The 24,808-nt window shown below is 51.6% G+C and overlaps 1 protein-coding gene across 6 annotated transcripts in view; it reads right to left on the bottom strand.

The window, feature by feature from the left end:
- Positions 1-24,456, bottom strand: part of Ttc39a (tetratricopeptide repeat domain 39A) — a 38,497-nt gene extending 14,041 nt beyond the window's left edge. Inside the window, exons 1-8 of one of the 6 annotated variants that reach the window (XM_036179171.1) lie at positions 24,413-24,456; positions 15,246-15,350; positions 8,755-8,886; positions 7,964-8,040; positions 7,584-7,651; positions 3,561-3,625; positions 1,104-1,203; positions 350-415 (exon numbers count right to left, since the gene is read on the bottom strand). In XM_036179171.1, the coding sequence (XP_036035064.1) occupies positions 350-415; positions 1,104-1,203; positions 3,561-3,625; positions 7,584-7,651; positions 7,964-8,040; positions 8,755-8,886; positions 15,246-15,310 (573 nt within the window). In that variant the 5' untranslated portion in view covers positions 15,311-15,350; positions 24,413-24,456. Of the gene's footprint in view, positions 1-349; positions 416-1,103; positions 1,204-3,560; positions 3,626-7,583; positions 7,652-7,963; positions 8,041-8,754; positions 8,887-15,245; positions 15,351-17,915; positions 17,940-23,568; positions 23,728-23,829; positions 24,145-24,219; positions 24,369-24,412 lie in introns of those variants that run through there. The other 5 variants (XM_036179172.1, XM_036179168.1, XM_036179169.1 and 2 more) reach the window with 5 other exon arrangements.
- Positions 24,457-24,808: the final 352 nt, after the last annotated feature.

Here is a 24,808-nt window from a genome sequence, read left to right as displayed (position 1 = left end):
AGCTCAAGGCCTTGAAGTGAGCAGGTGACCAATGGGGCAAGACTGGGATCCTGACACACGTCATGGAAAGACAGTGTGGCCTCTGGTCCCTACGGGGCTGCCCTCGCACCTACCCTTATCACACAGTCCTCTAACCTGCAAGACAACAGGCAGAGAGAGATCTGTGGCCTCACAGACCCTGAGGGAAGGCCAGGGCTCAGAGAGGTCTAGACTCTCCCCAGGGCCACACAGAGAGAAGGATCTAAGGCAGGATTGGCACCAGGCCCCACGGTCCCTCAGCCCCACTCTGTGTAGCCCAGCTCCAGCCCTGGACTGGGCAGATGGTGGGTACCCAAAGTTTGGCAGTTACCTTATTTCCTGAAAACCCAACAAACTCGAGCAGCCTCAGGATCCTAGTGGGAAGCATGGACAGCGTCTGCGGGATCAGAGGCAGTGGGTGTGTGGAGGGCATCCTAGGGAAAGTCAGAGGACCCCACCCACAGCTTGCCCTTCACCCAGGTAGGAAAGAATGGCCACCTCTTCCTGACCCGTGCCAGTCTTTACACCATCTCCCAGGACCAGCCCCTTCCTCCACAGGCAGGCTCAGCATTTCTATGTCGCTCCAACCCAGCCCACGCTGGTCCTTCTGCCTGGCACATCCTTCCCGGCCTGAACTCTTGATGGATCTAAGAGTCAACGAAATGCTTATCTTCCTCCCCTGGGAACTCTCTCCTGTGGCCCTGAGGAGAACTTGTCCCCTGTGGGTTACAGCTGCTTTCAGGCCTCTCCTTTCCCCTGGGAAGTGCTTGACAGTCAGCAGCCTGGGCCAGAAGTGGTCTGTTTCCAGGGTTGTCAATGGCCATGGCTGTAGTTACCTTCTCAGGGGTTCAAGCTCCCAGGGAGGCACAAGATGCACATATAGACTCTCCAAAGGTGGTCACCCTATGTGACACCCCAGCTTGAGCCTCTTAGGGCTGATAATATTCAAGAATCATCTCTAGGTCCCATGCCTAGCACACAGCCAGGCACAGTGGCACACAGGGGTGACCTTGTGTGGGACAAGGACATGCAGGGGAGCTGCATCTGGGGCCCAGACACTTAAGAAAGAAGGGGCTCCTACTCACCAGGTTGAAGGCTCCTACTCCGAGCTTCACCCCTCCTTCAAAGTGCCTATGGCTCTCTCCTTTGCAGCATTGGGAGGACTGGACGAGGCTATCCAGTTCCCTGTGGGAATGGTGCTGCTTAGCCATACGCTGGAGCCAGGCTGGGATCCATCCCCCTCCTCCCTGACAGGGCGGGCTCAGAACTCAACAGTGGTGGATTTAGATTCTACAGACCCAGAGAGCTGATGCTCAGTGCATTTCCATCTTGTCTACCACCACAGATGCATGTTTCTCACCCCGAAATGGCACCATATTGTCTCTAGTGGTACCATCCCCTCCCCCGGCCTCAACTGCCATCTTAGGCTGGATAATTCTTTACTGGGGGAAAGGAGAGAACCTGTCGCCAGTGTAGGATGTTTAAGACACCCCTGCCCTCCTCCCTCTAGGTGTGAGCGGGAGCTTCTCCTCAGTGGGACAACCAGGATGTCTCTGGAGCAGTGTCTTACAGGGGGCACAGACACCCCTGATGAGAACCACTGGGCAGATACAAACACCGTGTTCCCCAGGACATTTCCTTGGTGTTAACTTGGCTGAAATCCAACCCTCTTTCTCCTAGGCACCAATGGCACAGAGCCCCCAGCCTAGCACAGAGGCTTTGTAGACAGCCATCATCCCTAGGCTTCTCCGTACCAGGCTCTAGAAGGCAGCAAGGATCACAACAGCCTCACCCTGTCCCCACAGCTCTAGCCTTTAGGGGACAGTCTCCACCAATCTCTTGAGAGGAGAAGAACCCTGGGGCTGGACTTAGTCTGGGGATAAAGAGGGTTTTTCAGATGGTATTTAAGTGGAGAGGTGACCTGTTAGCTAGAACCTGGGAGGAGATGTGTGAGCTAGAACCTGGGAGGAGACCTGGGAGCTAGAACCTGGGAGGAGATGTGTAAGCTAGAACCTGGGAGGAGATATGTGAGCTAGAACCTGGGAGGAGACCTGGATGCTAGAACCTGGAAGGAGATGTGTGAGCTAGAACCTGGGAGGAGATTGTGAGCTAGAACCTGGGAGGAGACCTGGGGGCTAGAACCTGGGAGAAGATGTGTGAGCTAAAACCTGGGAGGAGACCTGGGAGCTAGAACCTGGGCAGTGAACTGAAACTGGGCTGGTGACTGTTCTGACAGAGACAACATGTCCAAAAGCTGAGTTTGACATATCTGAGAGCTGAGGGCAGACCTAGAGTTCTGCAGCAGAGTGATGTGGGAAAGGCAGCAAAGATGCTGGAGGGCCCCACTCTGTAAGCAAGAGGGGTCTCAGGAGTTGGGAGGGGTGGCCTGACCAGGTGTGTGCTCTGCAGTCACCATTCTGGAAGCTGGCAAGGACATTGGAGGGACTGAAGCACCTGTCTAGTTGCCCCTGGACAATTCCAGCACAAGCCTTTAGGTGTCCTGTGCAGGGAACAGTCCCCCTGGTGGGGGAGGTAAAGACATCAAGAGTTCTCAAAGTGTAATGGGAAATATGTTCTAATGTATAACTTAGGGGAGGGCGGGCTGGGTTTGCAGAAGCTTTATCTGATTTCAGACTTGTAGATAAGGGACAGTACTGGGTAAAAGTGCTCTGGGCTGTCCTCAGGCTTTTAACCATCAGCACACCTTGTCCCTGGCCCAGAGACTTTTGTCAGGGACCCAGACATAGAGTGGAAATTATTTCAGCAGGAAGGAACTATTAGGAGGTGTGGCTTTGTTGACAGAGTAGGTGTGGCCTTGTTGGAGAAGTGTGTCACTGTGGGGGAGTGGGCTCTGAGGTCTCATATATGCTCAAGCCACGCCCAGTGTCTCAGACCACTTCCTGCTGCCTCCAGGTCAAAATGTAGGATCTTTATCTCTTTCCCCAGCACCACGTCTGCCTGCACCCCACCATATCACACTATGATGGAAAACAGACTAAACCTCTGAAAATGTGAGTTATCCCAATTAAATACTTTCCTTTAGAAGAGCTGCCATGGTCATGGTGTCTCTTCACAGCAAAGGAAACTCTAACTAAGACAGGGAGCATGCATCTATGTGTATATGTGTGTGTGTCTATGTCTGTGTACACACGTGCTATCCCTGCATGTTAAAAAGGTCAAGGAAGATTTTATAGGAGAAGTAGCATTTGGGCCTTTACAGATCTGTAGTTCCGATGCTGTTCCTTGAAGTCCTCTGTCCATCTGCCTCCCTGCCCACCAGCCTCCCTGCCCACCAGCCCAGGCTGTCTGTGTAGACTCTGGGTCATCTTCTTCCCCAACAGACAAGGCATTGAAGAAGCCAAACATAAGTATAGCCAGAAAACCAGGACATTATTCCAGAAAATGGAGGTTGTGAAGGCACAGAAATCTGTTTGAGCTCCCAGTTTTTTAAACTTTGGGCCTCCCACAATGCAGTCTGAGAGGACAGGTAATAGACTCCTCGGCCCCAGGCTTCCAGCTCCCTGCAGGCTGGCCCCACTTACTTGTAAGTCTGGTAGCTGTTTCGGACTTTGATGCCACCCTTGATGAAGCTCACCATGTTCTCATCCTGTGGCGGGGAGAGATGAAAAGAAACTGGGTCCAAGGCACGTAACTGCAGGCTGGAGGGTCACACAAGGCTGTGGGCCTTGACAGCCCTCCACCTTGTGCCCAGATCTATGACAGATGAGGAGGCGGGAGTGGTCAGAGGTCACCCAAAGCAGGCTGCCAAAACCCCCTTTCTCAGACAGACACAGACACACAGATACACACACACACATGCACACACACACGCACATACACACGCATACACACATGCACATACATACACATGCACACACACAGACACACACATGCACACACACATGCACACACGTGCACACACAGACACACGCACACACATGCACATACACATGCACACAAACATGCACACACACACACACACACACACACACACACACACACACTCACATACACAGAGTCAACAGTATCTCCCTCTAGGTAGAAGGCCCATGTGAGTTGAAGAGGGTTGTTCATTTTTGGAATGTTAAAGATAATTACTGTAATATGTTATTTAGAGTCCCAGCAATCCCCAGCCTGTCTGGTGCCCCAATCTTGGGTGTCCACTCAGAAAAAGAACAGACATGGGCTGCAAAGCCTTATTGGAAATGTCCACAGCATCAGTGTCCATGAAACCAAGAACCAAAAGCAACTGAGGCTCACCCATGGAAGCTAAGTAAACTGAGGCATGTTTACATAAAAGAATATTACCCAGCCTCACAAAGACAGGTGGACAATCCCTGCCCTACACAACTGGAAGCCTTTGTGAGAAAGAACCAACCAAAGCATAACAATATGCTGTTCCAACACAGATGGAAAACACAAACACGGGGGTGATGAGGGAGGTAATGGCTTCCCCCGGAGAGGAGGCTTGGACAGTGTCAGGGGGGAGCGAGTCTTGCTATGTAAGCTCTGGCCTTCAGCAGAATCAGGGTATGTGTGCGATAATAATATATAATAAAAAGCAAATAAAATAAAATGTCATTCTTGTTTCAGTGAGTCCTAAACTGAGGATTAGGATTGGTCCAGCTCCAATCACCTGAGAGCCAAAAAGATTTTAAAAGCTAAGGATACCAGCCTATGACATCTATGAACTACATCAATGACATGGCATGATCATCCTAAGGTACAGTAGTGGCATGCACACCTTGGCGGTAACCATTGGCTCTCTAATTGATTTAAGATCCCCTCAGGAAGAGGGAAACCATACCTGTTATTGCAAACCTAGCCAACTACTAGTGCCAGTGAAGTCATGAGTATTGGAAGAGAATCTACCCATTAATTTTCTAAACCAGTATAATCCCTAACAACAATCTATAAGCATTTGTCCTTATATCTTATGTGTAGTCTTCACCCCTCATCACAGAAAGTCTTTGCAACAGACGGAGACCATTACAAAAAGCCGTAACCAATCAAAATGCAGAGTTGTGGCGCCCAGTCCCAACAGATACATTTACAAAACACTCCCACACCAAAGGCTCAGGGAGCATTGCAAAGAGGGGCAGAGACTGTAAGAGTCTGAGGATCAGGGAGTTTGCTGGGAGCTTGTGTCTCTGGGGATGCCTGAGGCCACACCCATAAGGTCTCACCAACATGACTACCCAACAGTGAGCTGACCAAGGCCACTAATGACATGTCAAAGCATACAGGGAAAGGTCCATGAAGCCTCAGCCCTACACAAAAATCTACAGGCAACCAAGGAAAGCTGGAAGTGGGAGGGGCAGTCTTCTCCAGGGAAGAGCACCCCAATTGGTTGTCCAGTGCCCAACTGTCAGCCCTGGAAACATAGATACAAGTAACATGATACAGACTAAACAAGTTATATTTAGGAATATATGTATTTACATATATATTGTATATACATACATATATTACATGCAATAACAATTCGTGAAAAAAGAGGTCATGAGTTTGGAGGAGAGGGGAATGTGAGAGGGTTTAGAAGAAAGGAAAAGGGAAAATGTAACCAAGTTATAGTTTTTAAAAAAGAGCTAGCCAGGCAGTGGTGGTGCACACCTTTGATCCCAGCACTCGAGAGGCAGAGCCAGTGGATCTCTGTGAGTTTGAGACCAGCCTGGTCTACAGAGCAAGTTCCAGAACAGCCAGGACTACACAAAGAAACCCTGTCTCAAAAAAGAAAAGAAACTGGGGCCATGGTGGTGCACGCCTTTAATCCCAGCACTTGGGAGGCAGAGGCAGGCGGATCTCTGAGTTCGAGGCCAGCCTGGGCTACCAAGTAAGTTCCAGGAAAGGCGCAAAGCCACACAGAGAAACCCTGTCTCGAAAAACCAAAAAGAAAAGAAAAGAAAAGAAAAGAGAACTGCATACAAGTAATAGTGTATGGACTGATAAATGGCTCATTGGCTGTTCTTCCACAGAGCCTAAGGTTCAATTCCCAGCATCCACACAGTGGTTCACAACTGTAACTTCACTTCCAGAGAATCAAATGCCCTCTTCTGGCCTCTGAGGGCACCAGGCATGCATTTAGTACACAGACATGCATGCAGGCAAAACACCTACACACATAAAATACAATAATAATATTTCTAAAGGTTTATTTATTTATTATGTGCACAGAAGAGGGCACCAGATCTCATTACAGATGGTTGTGAGCCATCATGTGGGTGCTGGGAATTGAACTCAGGACCTCTGGAAGAGCAGTCAGTGCTCTTAACCTCTGAGCCATCTCTCCAGCCCAATAATAATATTCTTTAAAATTAAAAAGAGCTAAGGAAGCCAGGTAGTACATGTCTTCCATCACAGCACTTGGGAGGCAGAGGCAGCTGGATTGCTGTGAGTTCAAGGCTGGTTCGGTCTAGATAGTAAGTTCCAGATCAGTTAGAGCTGCATAATGAGACCCTGTCTAAAACAGACAAGCTAAAGAAAACAAATAGCACCCAACACTACAATGCATTTACCCTCCTCCAACACACACACACACACACACACACACACACACACACACACACACACACACACACACACTGTGGGAGGGAGACCCATCTCTGACTTGGCCAGAACAAAATTCAAATTGAAGTTCACTATTTGCTAATCCTGTGACCTTAGGGAGAGGAGTCCTCTGCTTTGCTGTCCTGTGAAGGGCTAAGTAACAACTGTAAACACACCAGACGGGATCTGTGTTGTGGGGGTTATGCAAACACAGCATTTTCAGGGGCTAGGGAGACACACTTGGCTCCCACAGCCAGGTGCTTGCCACAGAAGCCTAAGGACAGAATTTGATCCTAGAACCCATGTACAGCCAGATGAGTGGAGTGTATCTGTAATCCCCTCCCAGAGAACGGAGGCAGAGACAAGAGAATCATCTGGAAGCTTTGAGGCCAGCTAGCCTGGCGTCCACAGCTCAGCAGCAGAAATAACAAGGGCCTCTGCCTCAAAAACAAAGTAGAAGGAGAGATCCAACTCCCCAAAAGATCTCCTTTGCCCTCCACACATCCAGAGCATACCCCCCCACACACATCACAGGCACACATGCACACTCACACACTCACTCACACACATTCACACACACACACACTCACACACTCGTGCACACACATTCATGCACTAAATAAATATGTTAAAAGGTGGAGAGCGAGAAGACACAACCTCCTGATATCAACCTCTGCTTTCCACGCACACACCACACCACACACGAGTGCACACATCACAGGCACATGCAAGATTGCAGATCTACAGAGCTGCAAAAGCCTGCTGTATTATTTGCTGCAAGCGCTTGCTGCAGAAATCAAGCAGAGCAGGTCTGTGGCAATGCCTGTGTGCACGTGACTGGCCAGGAGCAGGAGTGACAGAAAGGACTGAGAGACACCTACCCCCCTCATCCAGTTTGGCCAGGGTTGGGACTCTGAGCCACTTCTCAGGGGCCAAGTCATACCTGGACGGACCCAGAATTCTAAGGCTCTTTGTACTCATGAGTGTGGGGGAGGCTGGGGTGAGGGGAGCTTCCTTACCTGAAGGAAGGTCAGAGCCGCTCTCTGCAGCAGGCACTCTGCATAACAGACCTCTGCATGGATTTCCTCTGCAGGGAAAAAAAACAAAAACAAAAACAAAAAACAAAGCCTAAGGTCCTAGGCAGGAGGCTCAGGTAAAGCCACATTCCCTCTGGGGCACATGAAGTCACAAGGGTGCTTTCTGCACAGTCCTGGGCCTGAGGAGCAAAGCCAGGGTTTTCAGGCTGGGCTTCTCGAAAGGCCCCAGGCCAGGGCCACCTGTGTCCCAGCATTAGGCCATAGCACAGCCCCCTTGGGGACACCAGAATGGATAACTTTTCTCCCCTCCCCTCTCCGGGCCACCAGAGCCCATGCTTGAAAAGACACCTTGAACGCCATACCTTCCGTGAACTGGTCCATGGTGGGACGGTGTACCAGGTTGCTCAAAGAGTCTGACATAGATGACTTCTTCCGGTACCTGGAGAAGGAAAGGGGCCTCTAATGACTCCATGAGTCTGAAAGAGGGACCAGCCTGGGCCACATTTGTCTTTGTCACACACACCCTTTGATATACTCTCAAATAGTTGAAGGTTTGTAGGCACCTCCCACAGGAGTCTCCAGACTCAGGTCCACAGCTCTCCCGATCCAGGGCTGGCTTGCTGGAATCCTTCCTCCCTTCTGCACTGTGCTAAGGTTCAAACCCAGAGCACCCCATATGCTAAGCAACTGCTCTACCAACTGAGTCACAATCCCAAACCCTAGTCCAGACCGAACGGTTTCCTGGACCACCAGGGCCTGGGCCAGAGTAAGATGTGAGTGTATGCCCAGTGGCATTCACGGACCATGGACTAAACTCACTCAAGTACATACCAGGCCCTGCCACCGGGTCCCCAGGGCAACGCTGTGACTCATCTGTCATCACACCTCTTTTAAAAATGAAGAAAGTTGAGAACTGAGAGGGATCTGCCCAAGACAGAGTTAAAACGTGGCAGAGACAGAATCCATTTTTTCTCCCCAGTGATTGGCTCAGACAAGGCCCTACAGCCCTGCTACAGAAACAACGCTCACACCGGAGGACACAGGACCTCTTAGCCAGAAGTAGCAACCCTTAGCGGACACACCGGGCACTTGGTGAGGAAGGAGACAGAAGGGTGGGCCTCATTACCCTACCCCTGTCCCCCATGACTCCCACCTCTGACACAGCGACTGTGCTTCCTTCATCATGTTGCCAGCAAGCAGGATGTCCTGGGGGTCGAAGGTCATCATGGCCTGCATCTCCAGGATGGTGGCATATGTCAGCGAGTGGTACATGCTCTCCTTGGTTCTGGGGGACAAAGTGGGCATTGAGGGCACCAGACGTGGCTGGCTGGCTGCAGAAGACACAGTTTCAAATCTCACCCTTTCATGGCATCTCAAATGGCCTCCATTCAAGCAGGAAGGGGGACAGCAATGTGGTAATAATGCATTGCAAAAGTAAGATACTGCCAAAAGTTTAAAACTAATTAAAAAACAAAAGATCTTGGTCCAGTTCCCAGCTCCTCTTCTTCCTGCTGAGTAATCACAAGTGGCCTTCCTGGGGAGGGGACACAGGTCCTGGTGCCGGCCTGAGGCTGTTCTTGCCCACACATGGTACCTGCCTCTTGCCTCCTGGCCCTCCTCCTCTGGTCCTGCCTGCGTCAGGACCATCTAGACCTGTTACTACTGCTTCCCCATCTCACCTGACCTACAACACACGGCAGAACCTCCCAGCACTCAGGACTGGAGCCCTGGAGCCAGCAAGATGGCTCAGCATGGAAAGGTGCTTGCCACCAAGCCTGACAGCCTGAGGCCCCCCACGTTCCTCTTCTAGGCCCTTGCCCAGGCTGCTCCTCCAGCTTGAGATGTCTTTCTGACTTGACTCAGTCACCACAGTCCTCAGCCTTCAAGATCCCTGGGAATTCAGGCTCCTTCTTGAGAACCACACGCCGATGACAAGGCACAGACCACACTCAGCCCATGAGCACAAGCTTAACTCTCCCTCTGCAGACTGTACCATGGGACAGGGCTTAGTGTGACTCATCCCTGTGGCCTGATGTGACAGGGCTGAGCCAGGGCAGCCTCAGAAAGCCCTCACCTCCTGCCTCCCTGTGCCTCCACAGGACCCCAGTTTAAACTAAACAGTGTCCGAGGTATGAGGGGTAGCGTGTAGTCCAATATGGAGAGGGCAGTGGGCAATGATAGCTAGAAAAATGCCAGCTCCTTGTTGCATTTGGAGGAACCCCTTAGCAGCCTGGAACTTGGCTATTACCCCTGGCACCAGTGGGGGGATGGTGCTGGACGGCTGGAGCTACTGAGTCTGGCGAGGGAACAGCTTGCCTGCTGTGGCAGAAGCCTGCACAGTTTGGCTCCCTTCCCTGAGTGCCTCGGTCAATTATTTACAGAACTCCTTACTACCAGGCTAGTGCTGGGAACATTGGAGGAGAGAGATGGCTAAGGATTATTGTTAGATCACATGACTTTAGCCACTGTCCTTTCTAGTCAAAGCAGAGCTTGTGGATGAGTGTTACTCTTTTCCTTCTGGGTGACTCCCATCAGTGGGGTTTTGTTGTTTGTTTGTTTGTTTTTGAGGCAGGGCCCCAGACTTCATTAATCAGATCTCCCTCTACTTTACTTTCCATGTGCTGGGATCACAGGCATACACCACTATATGCTTGCTATAGGTCGGGTCTTGAGGACCAAAGGAACAAAAGGCGGGTGGATTTCTCCCAGTCTTGCCCATTCCCAGATACCTTCCAATCTGTGCCATGAAACAGTGGCCAGTGGAAAGGATCTGGCTGCCTGTCATGGGGAAGGGGGGTGGGGGGGTGTGCTCAACCCAGACTTTAGAGTCCCTCAGACACAGGCTGGAATCTTGGCTGTGCCGGTCACCTGCTGTGTGACTCTGGTAGGTGTCTTGGCCTCTCTGAATCTCAGGATTTCCCTCTGTAGAAAAACAAATACAGCTGGGCATGGTGGAGCACACCCTAAATCCCAGCACTCAGAATGCAGAGGCAAGTTCAAGACCAGCCTGGTCTATATGGCAAGTTCCAGCCAGACACACACACACACACACACACACACACACACACACACACACGAGAGAGAGAGAGAGAGAGAGAGAGAGAGAGAGAGAGAGAGAGACAGAGAGAGACAGAGAGAGAGAGACAGAGAGAGAGAGACAGAGAGAGACAGAGACAGAGACACAGAGACACACAGAGACAGAGAGAGAGGGAGGGAGAGAGGGAGGGAGGGAGAGAGGGAGGGAGGGAGGGAGGGAGGGAGGGAGGAAGGAAGGAAGGAAGGAAGGAAGGAAGGAAGGAAGGAAGGAAGGAAGGAAAAGGAGAAAGAAAGAAAGAAAGAAAGAAAGAAAGAAGGAAGGAAGGAAGGAAGGAAAAGTGAATACAATAATCTTCCTGTCCTGGAGCTTCAGTGTGAATTTGTTCCTCCAGATCTCAGGTCACATCACCCCTGCTCAGTAAATGTGAGTCCCTCTGTCCTACCCGTGTCCAGAGTCACTTCCTTGAGGGACTTCCCTAACAGGACCAGTAGTAGAATGTTCCCTCAGGACAGTCCCCGCTTTCTCCACCCTGTTTCTCTCTCCCTCTCCCTTTGCATCCTTCCTTTGCCCCAGGACTCAGCCCTACCCACCCAGGCACACCTCCTGGGCCCAGAAGAAGCCCTGCCCAGGCAGCTGGCAGACAAAGCAGAATTTCTAGTCTGAGACCCAAGGCCCCAGCATGTACCAGTGGCTAGGAATCCTGGCCCTCACCAGCCCACAACCTGGAGTGGCCTGGAGTGGGAAATGCGATACAAGGGGTATGGTGACCCCCCAAACTCAGATACCCAGAGTCTTGCGTGTGCCACACAAGTTTGTTTATACATATGGCACTTGGACCCCTGAGCTGCACCCAGCTCTGTGAAAGGAGAGCCTCCTGGAGTCCCACCTCCTAGGGCCCAGACCAGCTGTCATGATGGACGAGAGGGAAACGGTGGACCGGGGGGCTTCTCAAGCCTGCTTTTCCTCCACTAGCAAGGCAAGGTTGAGGCCTTGCCAACTCCTTGGCAGCCCTCCCTCCCTGCCTCAGCCCCAACATCTGGCCTCCTCACCCTGAGCCCTCAGACTTTCTGCTGTACCCAGTTAGGAACCCCAGGCCAGGGCTACACAACTGCCCACTCCCCCAAGCTGCCACTGAGCAAGGTTGTAAGGAACTGCCCTGCAGACAGGTGACTTCTGAGCTGGGGTCAGCCTCAGCTAAGACCCTCATCCTGCTCAGAGACAAATTTCCTCTCCCTGTCATTCCCACCAGTACTGACTGCCTGGCCCCTCATGCTTAGCAGGTGGCCTAGCCTCTTCTTCAAAGAACCTCCAGGACCTCTCATGGGCATACCCTGAACTTCCTGCACCAGGAACTCACTTATCTTCTTGGCTATGCTTCTTTGGAAGGAAGCCACATGAGGCCTTCCAAGCAAGGTGACCATGCCACCCTGCATGAGACCTGGGAGAGCCCAGCAGTCAGAATGCAGCCTGCAGCCAGGGTGGGCCTGGATTTGAATCCAAGCTCTGCCACTGACAAGCCACGGCCATTTATTCAACAGAAAAACATTATTGGAGTTGTCTCCATGTTCCAGACGGTGCCTGGAGACCGAGTGCTAAGAATCATAAGCCAGCAGTGCAGCAGTCTTATTCAGAGACATGACATCCAGACAGCAGATGCAGAGGCAGGGAGGTGAACGTGGTAAACCCTGTTAAGCCCAAGGAGCACAGAGGGTGCTACCCAACCCCCCTCACTAGGGTCAGGACGGCCAAGTAGACCTGTGTACAGTATGGAATCAGGAACCACTGTGGACCCAACCTTCTCTGAAGTTTCAATGGGTATAAATGGGGCTAAGGGGCTGACTTGTTATCGATGGCTGCCCCTCCAGAGCAATGCTTCTCATGAAGGTACTTTTGTCTCCACTCTGTAAAAGGAAATCTGACAATTTCTGGGAAGTGTCTTGGGTGGTCATGGGTGAGGTGTGATTTCACTTCCCTGGGACCTTTGATAATTTTGGTTGCCCTAAGGTGAGATGCAGGGAACTTGCCACTGACTTCCCAGACTGGCATCGGGAAACAGTTTGTTCTAGAAGTGGGGTAGGAGGCATCCTGAGTTCCAGGCGTGGTTGCACATGCCTACAATCCCAGAAATGGGCAACCTGAGGCAGGAGGATCTCAAGTTTGAGGCCACCCTGAACTAAATAGTAAGATTTTGCCTCAAATGAAAGGGGTGGTGGTTTGATATATGGCTCAGCAGTTAAAAGCATTCACTCTGCTAAGGACCCAGGTTCGATTCCCAGCACCCACAGGATGATTCACAATTTTTTTTTAACTCCATTTCCAGGGGATCTGAATTTCTCTTCTGGTTCTGTGCCTGGGTACAAGGCACACACATGATGCACAGACATACATGCAAGCAAACACCAGTATACACACACACACACACACACACACACACACACACACACACACACACAAAGCGCTGGACTGGAGAGATAGTTCCTCAGTAAAAGCAATTGCAGTCTGAATATGGGGACTGGAGGATCCCCAGAAGCCCACAGAAAATGCTGGGTAGGTGTGGTGGCCCACCTTCAATTCTACCCCAAGAATGTGGAGATAGGGGACCCCCAGAGCAAGCTGGGTAGCAGGCCGTGGGTTTGATTCCAAGACTCTGCCTCAATCGATGAGGTGGAAGAGTAATCAAGGATGATCCCAACATCAACCTCGGGCCTCCACGTGCATGCACACACACATTCACACACACCCCGACACATGTGCATCACACACATGCCCATAAACACGCAAGTTACAAAAAGAAAAAGAAGATGGTAAGGGCAAAAACGAACGTGCAGAGAAACAATGAGTGTTAGGAAATCAGTCATGTGATCACAGGAATCACAAGAAGTCAGGGCAAGGACTTAATGATACTCGGAAGGGAAAAGACAGAAATCAAGTGAGTGCTCAGCAAGATGCTCAGCATGTAAGGGCGCTTGCTGCCAGGCCTGAAGACCTGAGTTCCCTCCCTGAATCCACACAGTGGACAGAGAGAACTGACTCCTGAAAGTTGTCCTCAGACCTCAACGTGTGTGCAGTGGGGACACACACACACACACACACACACACACACACACACACACACACACCTTTTAAAAGAAACATAAGGGGGCTGGAGAGATGGCTCAGAGGTAAGAGCACTGACTGCTCTTCCCAGAGGTCCTGAGTTCAATTCCCAGCAACCACATGGTGGCTCACAACCATCTGTAATGAGATCTGGCGCCCTCTTCTGGCCTGCAGGGACACATGCAGCAGAACACTGTATACGTAATAAATAAATAAATCTTTTAAAACAAGAAAAAAAGAAACATAAGGGGGAGGGGAGGGAATGCGAAGCTTCGGGAAGGCTCACCTGGGAAGCCCAGCCCCTGACCGGAGGAAAGGGAACAGAAGACTAAGGGGACTTCCTAGAACAGAAAGAGTTGATTACAAAAGCACAGCGTGAACACGACCTTTGTCCTGGACAGGCAGGGATAGTAGCTCTGAGACATTTCTGAGACGGGGACACACACAGGGTAAGAATTAGGACTTAGAGTGACTGTTGCTGTGCTGAAATACCATGACCAAGAGCAACCTGGGGAAGAAAGGGTTCATTTGGCTTACACACACACACACACACACACACACACACACACACACACACGGCACACACACACGGCACACACACACATACACACACACATAGACACACACACATGCACACAGAGAGAGACACACACACACACACACAGCACAGACACACATACACACACACACAGACACAGAGAGAGACACACACACATGCACACACAGAGACACACAGACACACACACACACATGCACACACAGACACACAGCGACACACTCACACACACAGAGACACACAGAGACACACTCACACACTCACACACACACATGCACACACAGAGAGACACACACAGACACACACACACTCACACACACACAGAGACACACATTCATACACACACATGCACACACACACAGAGACACACATTCACACACACAGAGACACACACAGACACACACATGCACACACACACACAAATAAAATTTTTTTATTAAAAGTGAATTTTATGGTATCTGAATTATACCTCAGTTTTAAAAACTGCAAAGAAGGTGGGGGTTAGGAGGGAAAACACCGCATGTGTGTATTAATTAGAAGTAGAATGCCAGGCCTGGTGGTGCATGCTGGGAATCCTAGCACTTGGGAGGTGGAGGTTGGAGGATCTCAAGTCAGAGGTTGGCTTGGAGAGCCTGTCCCAAAACTAAACAAACCACCAACAACAAACACTGGAGAAATGCCTTAAAGTACAGCCCCCATCACTAGCCCACGGCCCAGTGAATGGTCTAAAGAGGAAGGAGGATTGTCAAGTGGATTCAACAGGAAGAGGAAATCCCCAGCTCCCAGTGACGGTGGAAGCCATCTGGCTCTACAGGCTAAGGGAGGGGTGCCTGGGCCATTTGGATGAGACTTTTCAGGAGTTACGGTGACCCAGAAAGTGTAATGTACTCACGGGCTCCTCTAATCCATGTCCATCCCTACGTGTGCACTTACATGTGTGCGCCCCTAAGCTCACCTGGGTTTGAGGTAGCTGAGTGCTTCTGAGAACTGGTTGGTGAGGAAGAGGTCCAGGGCTGTCATGCACTGGTCCAGGGCCTCATGGAGGCTGCTCACTGGAGACCTGAGGGAAGAAACAGACATGCAACAGACAGTCTTTGGCCTCTCCTGGCCAGGACAGAGCTTCACTGGCCTGGTTGACCCAACAACCAGGCCTCCTCTGGGCTGCCCATGCTGAGACACAGGGACTGTTTATACCCACTTCTCAGTGTCCCCAACGGAGGGAAAAAGGAGGGTGTCATCTGAGACTCAATGACAGGATGGGGATGGGGCTGAGGATGGGGAGCAAGGAAGCCATAAGAATGATCATTTCTTACCCTTCACAATTGTAAAAGAAACCCTTATGGCCCTTCTGACCCATTGGGCTTTGCCGCCCCCCTGAGGGGCACCGCCCAGCACTGATCCCACTTCGTCCCTCTCTGGGTATTTCTTCTCCAGGTTCTTACTGGCCTCAGGCCTCTACTCTAGAACTGACATGTCACAATGGGCCGTGGAGGGTAACGGTTCTGTATGAGCATTCCAGAGCCTTCCACACTCGTCACCTTCCCCATGACATCTCCTACATACCTGGCCCTCTTCTGGTCCTCAAGTTCCCCTACAGCTCTTAGCATCCTACCAATATATTTAAATTATTGTCTGTCTTCCTCCACTAAAATACAAGCTTCTAAAGACAGAAATCTTACATATATCCCTTCTGTGTCCCCAGCCCTAGTGTCTGGCACAAAGCAGGCTCCTAGCAAATTTATGAGTGAATGAATGAATGAATGAACAAATGAAGTCCAAGGCTGGGACTTTCCTGGGTCTCAACTTTCCCTTCTGAAAAATGAAAATACCTCTTCTCCAGGAGCCCAATTTGAATGAGCGAAGATGTTAGTTTTTTGAGACAGCGTCTCCTTATGTAGCCCTGGCTATCCTAGAACCCTTTACGTAGACCAGGATGCCCTGGAACTCACAGAGATCCACCTGTCTCGGTGCTGGAATTAAAGCTGTGCACTTGAAACAAAAGTTCTTACAGAAGTTTGCCATATTGCTGAAGAAAATCTGATCTTCACACCCCAGAGAAGAGAAAAAGCCTCCACTTAGGCCAAATCCTACACCTACCCAAGCCTGTCAGCAGATCTCCCCAGGCAAACTGAGAAGCAGTCAAAGCTTGCTTCCTGCGCCTTCTCCTCAACCTGTTCCCTCTCGACCTTGCCAACTGAGTGAGGAACACATCTCCACGCAGTTTCTCAAGCCAGAGTGGGATAACCATCGTCGACCCACCCCTCTCACTGGGTTCACCACCAAACACCAGCAGCACCTGCCGCTGTGGCTGTCATGGTAAGCCACGCCTGCCAGCAAAGTCCCCCCTCCTCTTCTGCACCCCCCCAGTCTCCTAGCCCCTTTCAAACTGTATTTCATGGCCTGTATGACACCCTTCTCCCATCCCTCTTAGGTTCTCCATTCATTTATTGGTGGTGGTTTTCTGCACTTGTTTTGTTTTGTTTTGTTTTGTTAATAATAAAGACCCTTTCCAAGTTAATAGTGCGATACACCATGTGTGGAGGTCAGCTGACAACCTGCGGGAGTCAGGAATCGAACTCAGATCATCAGGCTTGGCAGCAAGCATCTCCACCTGCTGAGCCAGCTTTCCTGCCCTTGTTTGTCTTTTAAGATGGAGTCTTACTATGTAGCTTTTGTGGTCTGAATGTGAAATGTCACCTATGGGCTTGTATGAACACTCAGTCCCCAGCTGGTGGGGCTGATTAGGGAGGTTGTGGAACCATGAGAAGATGGGGTTTTCTTAAGGGAAGAGGGCCACTAAAGGTGGGCCTTCAGGCCTAATAGTCCAGCTCTGCTTCCTGTTCATTCTTTGCTTCCTAAGTGTAGATGGAAGGTGAGCAGCCAGCCTCCTGCTATCACATTTTCCCCCAGGATCTGTGAACCCAGAATAATCCCTTTCTTTCTTAAATTGCTTTCATCAGAGTTATTTTATCACAGTAACAGGGAAAGAAACTAACATAGGGCCTGGAGAGGTGGCTCAGCAGTGTAGAGCACTTGTTGCTCTCACAGAGGACCACGGTTCAGTTCCCAGCACCTGCATGACGGCTCACAACCATCCATAACTCCACTTGCAGGGATAAGATGCCCCTTCTGACTTCTGTAGGCACTAGGCACACACATGGTGCACACACATACATGTTGGAAAGATATTCATCTGGATAAAATAAATCTAAAAGAAGAAAGAGACTGAGATAGCAATCCAAGCTGGCCTCAAACACTTCTTCAGTCCCCCTGCCCCAGCCTCCCAAGTACTGGGGTTACAGGCTGAGAACTTCCTTTAGGGAACCCCTAACACACAGCTCCTGGACTTGCATTGCGCTAGTTCCTCCTTGGGTGTGGAATTTGCTAGTTGCTTGCTGGGTTTTTTTATGTTGATTGTGGTTTTCATTTCCAGGGATTCCACTGGATTCTTCTTTCAAATCTGATTGATCATTTTAGACAGCCATTGATTCCCAGCTTATTGTTTCAGATGTAGCTTCAACTCCTTCACACATTGTAAACACAACTAATTATATATGATTTCGGCATTTTAGATCCTCAGAGGAAAGAATTCTGCTGTTCATTGTTGCTGGTGCCTGTCACTCACAGCGGCTTGTTTCCTTGTGTAAATTGGACCTTGGGATGAGGACCCATCCTTTCAGAAAGGACTCTGGTGACTTTGGCCAGGTTCTCAGGGTGCTGCCACCCTGAGGCTGTAAAAAAAATTCACTATTTTACTTATGGATTCTAGGTCTTCAAAAGTAATGTGAATTTTAAAAACGCAGCTCTCGCAGGAAAATCAACCGATGTTTGTCTTTTTTAGGGAACCACTCTCTCCACTGGCAGATTCTTTCCAGCCACACCCCGTCCTGTTCACTGAGGCTGGAACCCCAGGGGCCTCTATTTAAGTGGAGAGGAAGGAGGCTGTGTTTTGTTTTGGTTTGGTTTGGTTTTGGTTTTTGAGACAGGGTTTCTCTGTGTAGCTTTGTGCCTTTCCTGGAACTCACTCTGTAGCCCAGGCTGGCCTCAAACTCACAGAGATCCGCCTGGCTCTGCCTCCCGAGGGCTGGGACTAAAGGCCTGCGCCACCACCACCCAGCAGGAGGCTGTGCTTTGAGTTTTCACACAGTGCAAGCCCACAACCTCCCCTCCCCTGCCTTGAGTGACTGGAGGTTTCCCAGTCTGAAGGGTCCTAGTCTACAGTGGCAGCCGCTTGTCCCCAGACACACTTCGGATCCCACCACTAGAGAGGACCTGTGGCTGTCAAGGAGGTCAAGAGGACATCTTAGAGGACGCCTGGTGTAGCCCACCCAGCTCCCAGGTTCTGACGGCAGACTGTGGGAAACACTAGTCCCTCCAACCCGGCCCTGTCTTAATAGCCATAGATACCTTTTCAAAGCATACATCTGACCATGTTACTTCAAACCCATCATGGCTTCTCACGTCTCTGAGAGCAAAGACCCACTTCCTTTCCATGGTCATAAAAGGCCCTACCCAAAGCAGGCTGGCCCTCTTCTCATGAAGCCTGGCATGTCTGTCTTCCTTTGTGTTCAGGACCCCAGCCTAGCAACCAGAGTCCAACCCATTCATCTTTGCTGTGTGAATTAACTAGGAAGCTGCAAACTCAGTGCCGCGTGTACTCAATGACATTCTTAATTTGTACCCTCAAAGTGCTTTGTGACCTGGGGTTATACACACTGCAGATGAGAAAACAGAGGCACAGAGGTGAAGAGACTTGGCCAAGACCACGGAGGGGGGGTCTAATCTGAGTTTCTTCCTATGTTGGTATCCATCGGCCGAGCCTTAAGGGATCAAGTGGCTTGCATCCGCCAAGAGCAGAAGCACAGCCTGAGAGTTTCCCCGGGGGCCCCAGCGCCTCTTTGGCTTAATTGAAGTGAGGAAGATCTACAGCTAGAGATAGCCCGAATCCATTTTTTCTGTCTTCCCTCTCACCACACTCACTGAGCTCTCTCTGTTAGCAGATGCTGTCTGGGCTCTGGGAACAGAGTTGGCCCCAGTCTGGAACCTTGCCCTTGAGGAGCTCAGTCTTCTGAAGGCGCTCTAGCAGGCAGAGCACTGACAGCCACAGTTGACAAGACTGTGATGGACAGAAGAGGCCCTAACTGAGCCTGGGCACTCAAGGAAGGTACCTCGGCCAGATGGCACTGAACTGAACCCAAGGCGGAGAAAGAAGCCCACGAAGCAACGGAGAGCTGGCAATGTCCCAAGGGGTTCTCAGGCACTGCAGTCTGGACAGGCTGAAGCCAGGCTCCAGAACGCCTGCTGGATGGAGATGAGGCCTGGCCAGGGAGCCCAGGAAGACTGGGGACATTGGCCCTATGGGATTAATGGCATTGGCATCCACTCCCTCTACCAAGGGATCACTCAAGCTTTATCTAAATTGGCGGAGGTGTTATTTTGTTCAACCCTTCTCCCAGCTGAGCTCTTATCTGCATTTGAGAGACAAGTGGGAAGGTACTGCAGTGTGGAAGACACCCCCACACCCCTACTCCCCCCCCCCCCCCCCCCACCCCGCGCCAGGTCTGTGACAGCAAAGCACAGGACCTTTCCCCAGGCTTCCTCTGCCCTGCCTGGGAGGGAGGCCCCAAGTCTCCACAGGCTGTTCTGCAGTCATCCAGGCCTTTCTGTTCCAGGGTAGTGACGGTGGCCTCTCTGCTGTGCCTTAAGGACATTAAGGCATGGGGATGGGCAGGCACTGAGCTGGAGGGAACATGGATGGAGACCTACATCAGGGTCTTAGACACAGTGGTAAAGGACTGTCGCATTCAGACACATGCAAACTCATTCCACACACATGCACACACAGGAGGCCACAGTGAGAAACAAGCTGGGGGGCAGGAGGGGTGACTGGCAGCTGGGGCCACTCTACCCCCTTCCCTTCCCATCTTCCTGTGTCATGGGCTTGGTCTGATACCCTGTCTCAATGGCAGGGCTGAGGACAAAGTGACTGGGAGACCCTTAGACCCAGTTAACCCCTGACCCTAACCCCAGTCAGAAGAGCAAAATCACTCAGGGAGCAGACTGGAGCCAGCCCTGGATTTTAATCTCTGCTCTGCCCTTTGGTGGTGCGGGACTCTGGTTCAAAAAGTGCAGTGTGTATCTATGGGGAGTTGTGGCTTCTGAATTGACCTTTCTAAGTTTCAAATATGGTCAAGAGGTTTCATTCCAAGACTCATATTCGCCAGGCAGTGGTGCCTTTAATCCCAGCACTCAGGAAACAGAGCCAGGTAGATCTCTGTGAGTTCGAGGCCAGCCTGGTCTACAGAGGGATATCCAGGACAGGCACCAAAACTACACAAAGAAACTCTGTCTTGAAAGCATACACACACACACACACACACACACACACACACACACACAGCCCCATACTCTGTGCCCCTTAGGAACACACAGTCAGTACTACAGCATGGTCTCTTAAAGCTTTGAAAGCAGACAGCCTTGAGCTGAGCTTGGTCAAGGTTTTGTTTTTGCCTTTTGAGACCCCACTGGGTCTCTTATATCTAAGATTGGCCTGAAACTCACTATGTAGCCAAAGATGAGCTTGAATTTCTGGTCTTCCTGCCTCCACCTCCCAAGTGCTGGGATTACAGGTGTGCTCCACCATGCCCAGCTTTATTTCGTGCTAGGGGATCAAACCCAGGGCTCTGTGCATGCTAGACAAGCACCATAGCAACTGAGCTCCACCTCAGCCAGCAGAAAGTTCTTCAGCCTTACAACCCTTTATTTCCCTGTCAATACAATGGGCCTTAGGGTACCTACATTCCAGGGTTGTGAAGAAAGACAGAGACGGGAAGTACTCACAAACTGTAACTGGTTATTCTTTTTTGTTTGTTTGTTTTGTTTGTTGGGTTTCTTTGTGTAACAGGCCAGGCTGTCCTGGAACTTGCTTTGTAGGCCAGGCTGGCCTCGAACTCATAGTGATCCACCTGCCTAGCGGGGTGCGCCGTCATGCCGTGTGGTTATCCTTCCCCACTGTCATCAAGCAGGACTGACTTAGTAACGGATCAAGCCAGGTGTGGGGCCACACTCCTGCAGCCCCAGCACTCAGGAAGGTGAGGTAGAAGGATCTAGAGTCTGAGGCCGGACGAGGACTACATAGTGAGACCCTGTCAGAAGGAAACAAAAAGAGGAAGACAGGAGGGGGAGGGAAGGTTGAGAGCACCCGTTACACGAGGGGCACCACACTCCTGTGAGAAGACAGCCAGCCACAAAGGACTACTCTGTTTGACTAGCAGGACACAGGGAACCACCTCAATGTCTAACAAGGGTGAGTAAATGGAGTCTTTATACAGGGTGATGAAGCAGGTATCAGGGTGAGGGGACCAGCGTGTGGGACCAAGGAGGCAAAACCTCACAAACCCAGATTTTGGAGAAGTCAACCACAGAAAGTGCGTGCTGCGTGGTTCCATTTACAGAATACTCGAAGTAAGAACAAACCACTCCCCATCCCCAAACTGGGTTGTTTTTAGATTTTCCTGTACTCAGCAGGAGAATAAAAATGGGAAATGATAAACCCAAGATCCAGGCTGGCAATCATCTCTGGAGAGTCTCCATGAGGACTTTGCAACTCTAACAAGACTTCTCTCTTAAATAGAGAATAAAGTATGTGGGCACAGGGTTAATATCTGGCAACACAGGGTGGCAAGAACATGGAGGTCCATTTAACTATTTACCATAGGGGCTAGAAAGATGGCTTAGTGGTTAAGAATGTGTGCCGCTCCCACAGAGGACCAGAGTTTGGTTCCCGGGATCCACATCAGTCATAACTGCCTATAGCACCGTGTGTGTGTGTGTGTGTGTGTGTGTGTGTGTGTGTGTGTGTGCAATTAAAGAATAAAAATGTCTTTTAAAATTATTGATCATATCTTCTGAAGCCTTAAAAACATTTCACAACTTTTTAGCTGGGCATGGTGGCATATGCCTGTAGTCCTACCTGTTGGGAAGTAGAATAGGAACATTAGGAATTCAGGGTCATCCTCAGCTACATAGAGAATGCCAGGGTAGCTTGGACTACGTGAGACCCTGTCTCAACCCACCACATCCCCACTGCCAAGAAATTATTGTTATATGGTAGAAATCTAAGGCTTGACCATTTTTTTCCAAAGTTAGATCTAGACAAGATCTGAGTGTTTGCTGAGCGTCTAAGTAAGTGTCTATGGAAGAGGAGGAAAATGCTTCTCCTCTGCTCAAACTCTGCAAGGATAACACTGACTAGGGCAGGGGAATGGATAGACAGACAACCTGGGTGGCCTCTAGGAGTGAACCCTCACAGCCATACAAGAAATCGGTCATTCTGTTTGTGCTAGAGATGTGTGCTTACTGGAAGCTTAGAGCAGGGTTGGAGGAGCCCAGGCCCATTCCAGGGACTCCAGCACAGAGGTGGGTGTGTCAGCAAGAGGGAGGAGAGTGGTTTTCAGCTGGGAAATCTCAGGCAATCTGGGGTTCGCGGATGGAAGCCTCACTCTGTGTCTACCTTCTGAAAAACCGCTGTTCTGGTACTGGAGGGTGGTGCTTGACAGGGCTGTACAGGAAAGTACCCTGCCAAGCTCCAGGTGCGAGGCTTTCAACCCTCAGCAGGGAGGGCACAGCTAGCCCAGCCTCTTTGTGTTTTCCAAAGGAGGGACCAGAAGTCAGGGAGGTGAAAGCCTTGACCAAAGTTATACAACAGAAAATGATTCAGGGAAAACTTAACGGGTAGCCCTCCTCCAGGCCATGGTGTTTCCCAGCACCGAACTTCCAAGCTCTCAGACCCACGCTACACTCACAGGCCCTGGGGAGGCTTCCAGCTGGCGGATAGCACCACGCTCCTCTCCTCCCTGTTCACCTGTCAGGTCTCAGGCCCTTGGCAAATATTGTCCCTGTTCTGATCTCCACGTAGGGCGGGCACCACTCCCAGCTCACCTAGGCAGGATCTGCCCAGCAACCTCCCAGCAGCCAGGGAGACCAGCAACTAGCCCCAAGCACTGAGACGCAGGAACAGCCAGGCTCCTGTCTCCAGATGGCAGCTGGCAGTGCCTGGGGACAAAGTAGGGGGTCCGACGGTGACTCCGGCAGGGTGGGGGTGGGGCTGGCCAAGACAGCCATGTTGATAGTGACAATACCCACCTTGACAACCAAGGTTCCTCCTACACCCACTATCCCGGCCCCAGCACACTTAGAGCCCTTCAAACACCCTAAATAACCCTAAAGGGGATGCCACCGGACAGAGCTGTGTTCAAATTCCAGTCCCGCGCTCTTACCTCCTGGATAACCAAAGACCAGAAGTCACTTAAGAACTATGCCTTCAGTTCCTCATCTGTAAGGAGGGTTGATCGTAACAAGGCCCACCCCACGGGTGCACACTCCACAAGGAGGGAGAAGAAAGTTGGGACCCAGAGGGACAGTCCCCGGGAGGCAGCGGGGCGCGCTAGAGCCGCAGTGCGGTCCTGGGGCTCCTCCTGGGAGGCCCCGCCGCATCCACCCCGCACGGCTCGCGCCCCGAGGCGGCCTCGGCCACTCACCCCGCGGGCAGGGCGCCCGGGCCACCGGCCGTGGTCATCGCTGCGCGCGCCTGACGCCAGGCGCGGCCCAGGTGCTGCGGCCGGATCCCCGCGACGCGGCGGCCGGGGAGGGGCGCGCCGGGGGGCGGGGAAGGCGACGGGGCCGGGCCGGTCTCGGGCTGCCCACCCGCGCAGTGGGGCCATGGCCGTGCCCGCGCTGCGCAGCGCCCGCCCCCCGCCCCGCCCCACCCCCCGAGCGCCGGCCAGGTGAGACCCCGGCGCTGCAGGTCGGCGCGGCCCGGGCCTCAGAGCATTGGCGCAGACGACATCTACCGGAGCTGCGGCCGCCTCCACCCATGGGGCCGGGAAATTCTCCGCCTTCCCTAGGCCACAGCCCGCCCCGGCCCGCACCTGAGCTCTCGCGGTCCGGCCGCATTGCCCGGCCATCTGGGCAGAGAAAGGCTAGCCTCTGCAGACAGACGTGGACATTCATTCATCCTAACCACTTGTCCAACGGGGATGGGAGGTGGGGGGGGGGGTGGGGAGGGGAGGCAGTGTTTTGCCAGAGAAAAGGAGGCAGGACATCACGCCGGTTAGCGCTCACCGCTAGCAGGCGGCTCACACTCGCCCTCTCTAAACAATCCCCTACAATTGCCATTGTCCAGCTGTGGAAACTGGGGCAGTTGAGTCCACGTGACCAGCGTTGAGCCACTCCAGTAAGTGGCAAGCAGGAACTCAGTCCTAACTCCGAAGCTCGTACTGAGTCCCCTCTCCCTTGGGGCTCCTCCCCTCTCACGCTTAGAGTGAGGGGTCAGTTCCCAGATGCCCACTATGCACCTAGACCTAAGGTGGGTTTGCAGGCCCCGAGGAAGCCTACATAAACTCCTAGCAGAGAGCCCTGGCCCATTAAGAGTTAACGGGCCACCTTCTCTGGGCCCCAGATGCTCTTAACTGTGACTCATCATTACACGTGGCAGCCATTAGATTGGAGCTGTCCCTT

This window comes from Onychomys torridus, chromosome 2 (assembly GCF_903995425.1).
Source record: "Onychomys torridus chromosome 2, mOncTor1.1, whole genome shotgun sequence".
NCBI classification, from domain to species: Eukaryota; Metazoa; Chordata; class Mammalia; order Rodentia; family Cricetidae; genus Onychomys; species Onychomys torridus.
This window is presented reverse-complemented; position numbering and strand designations above follow the sequence as displayed.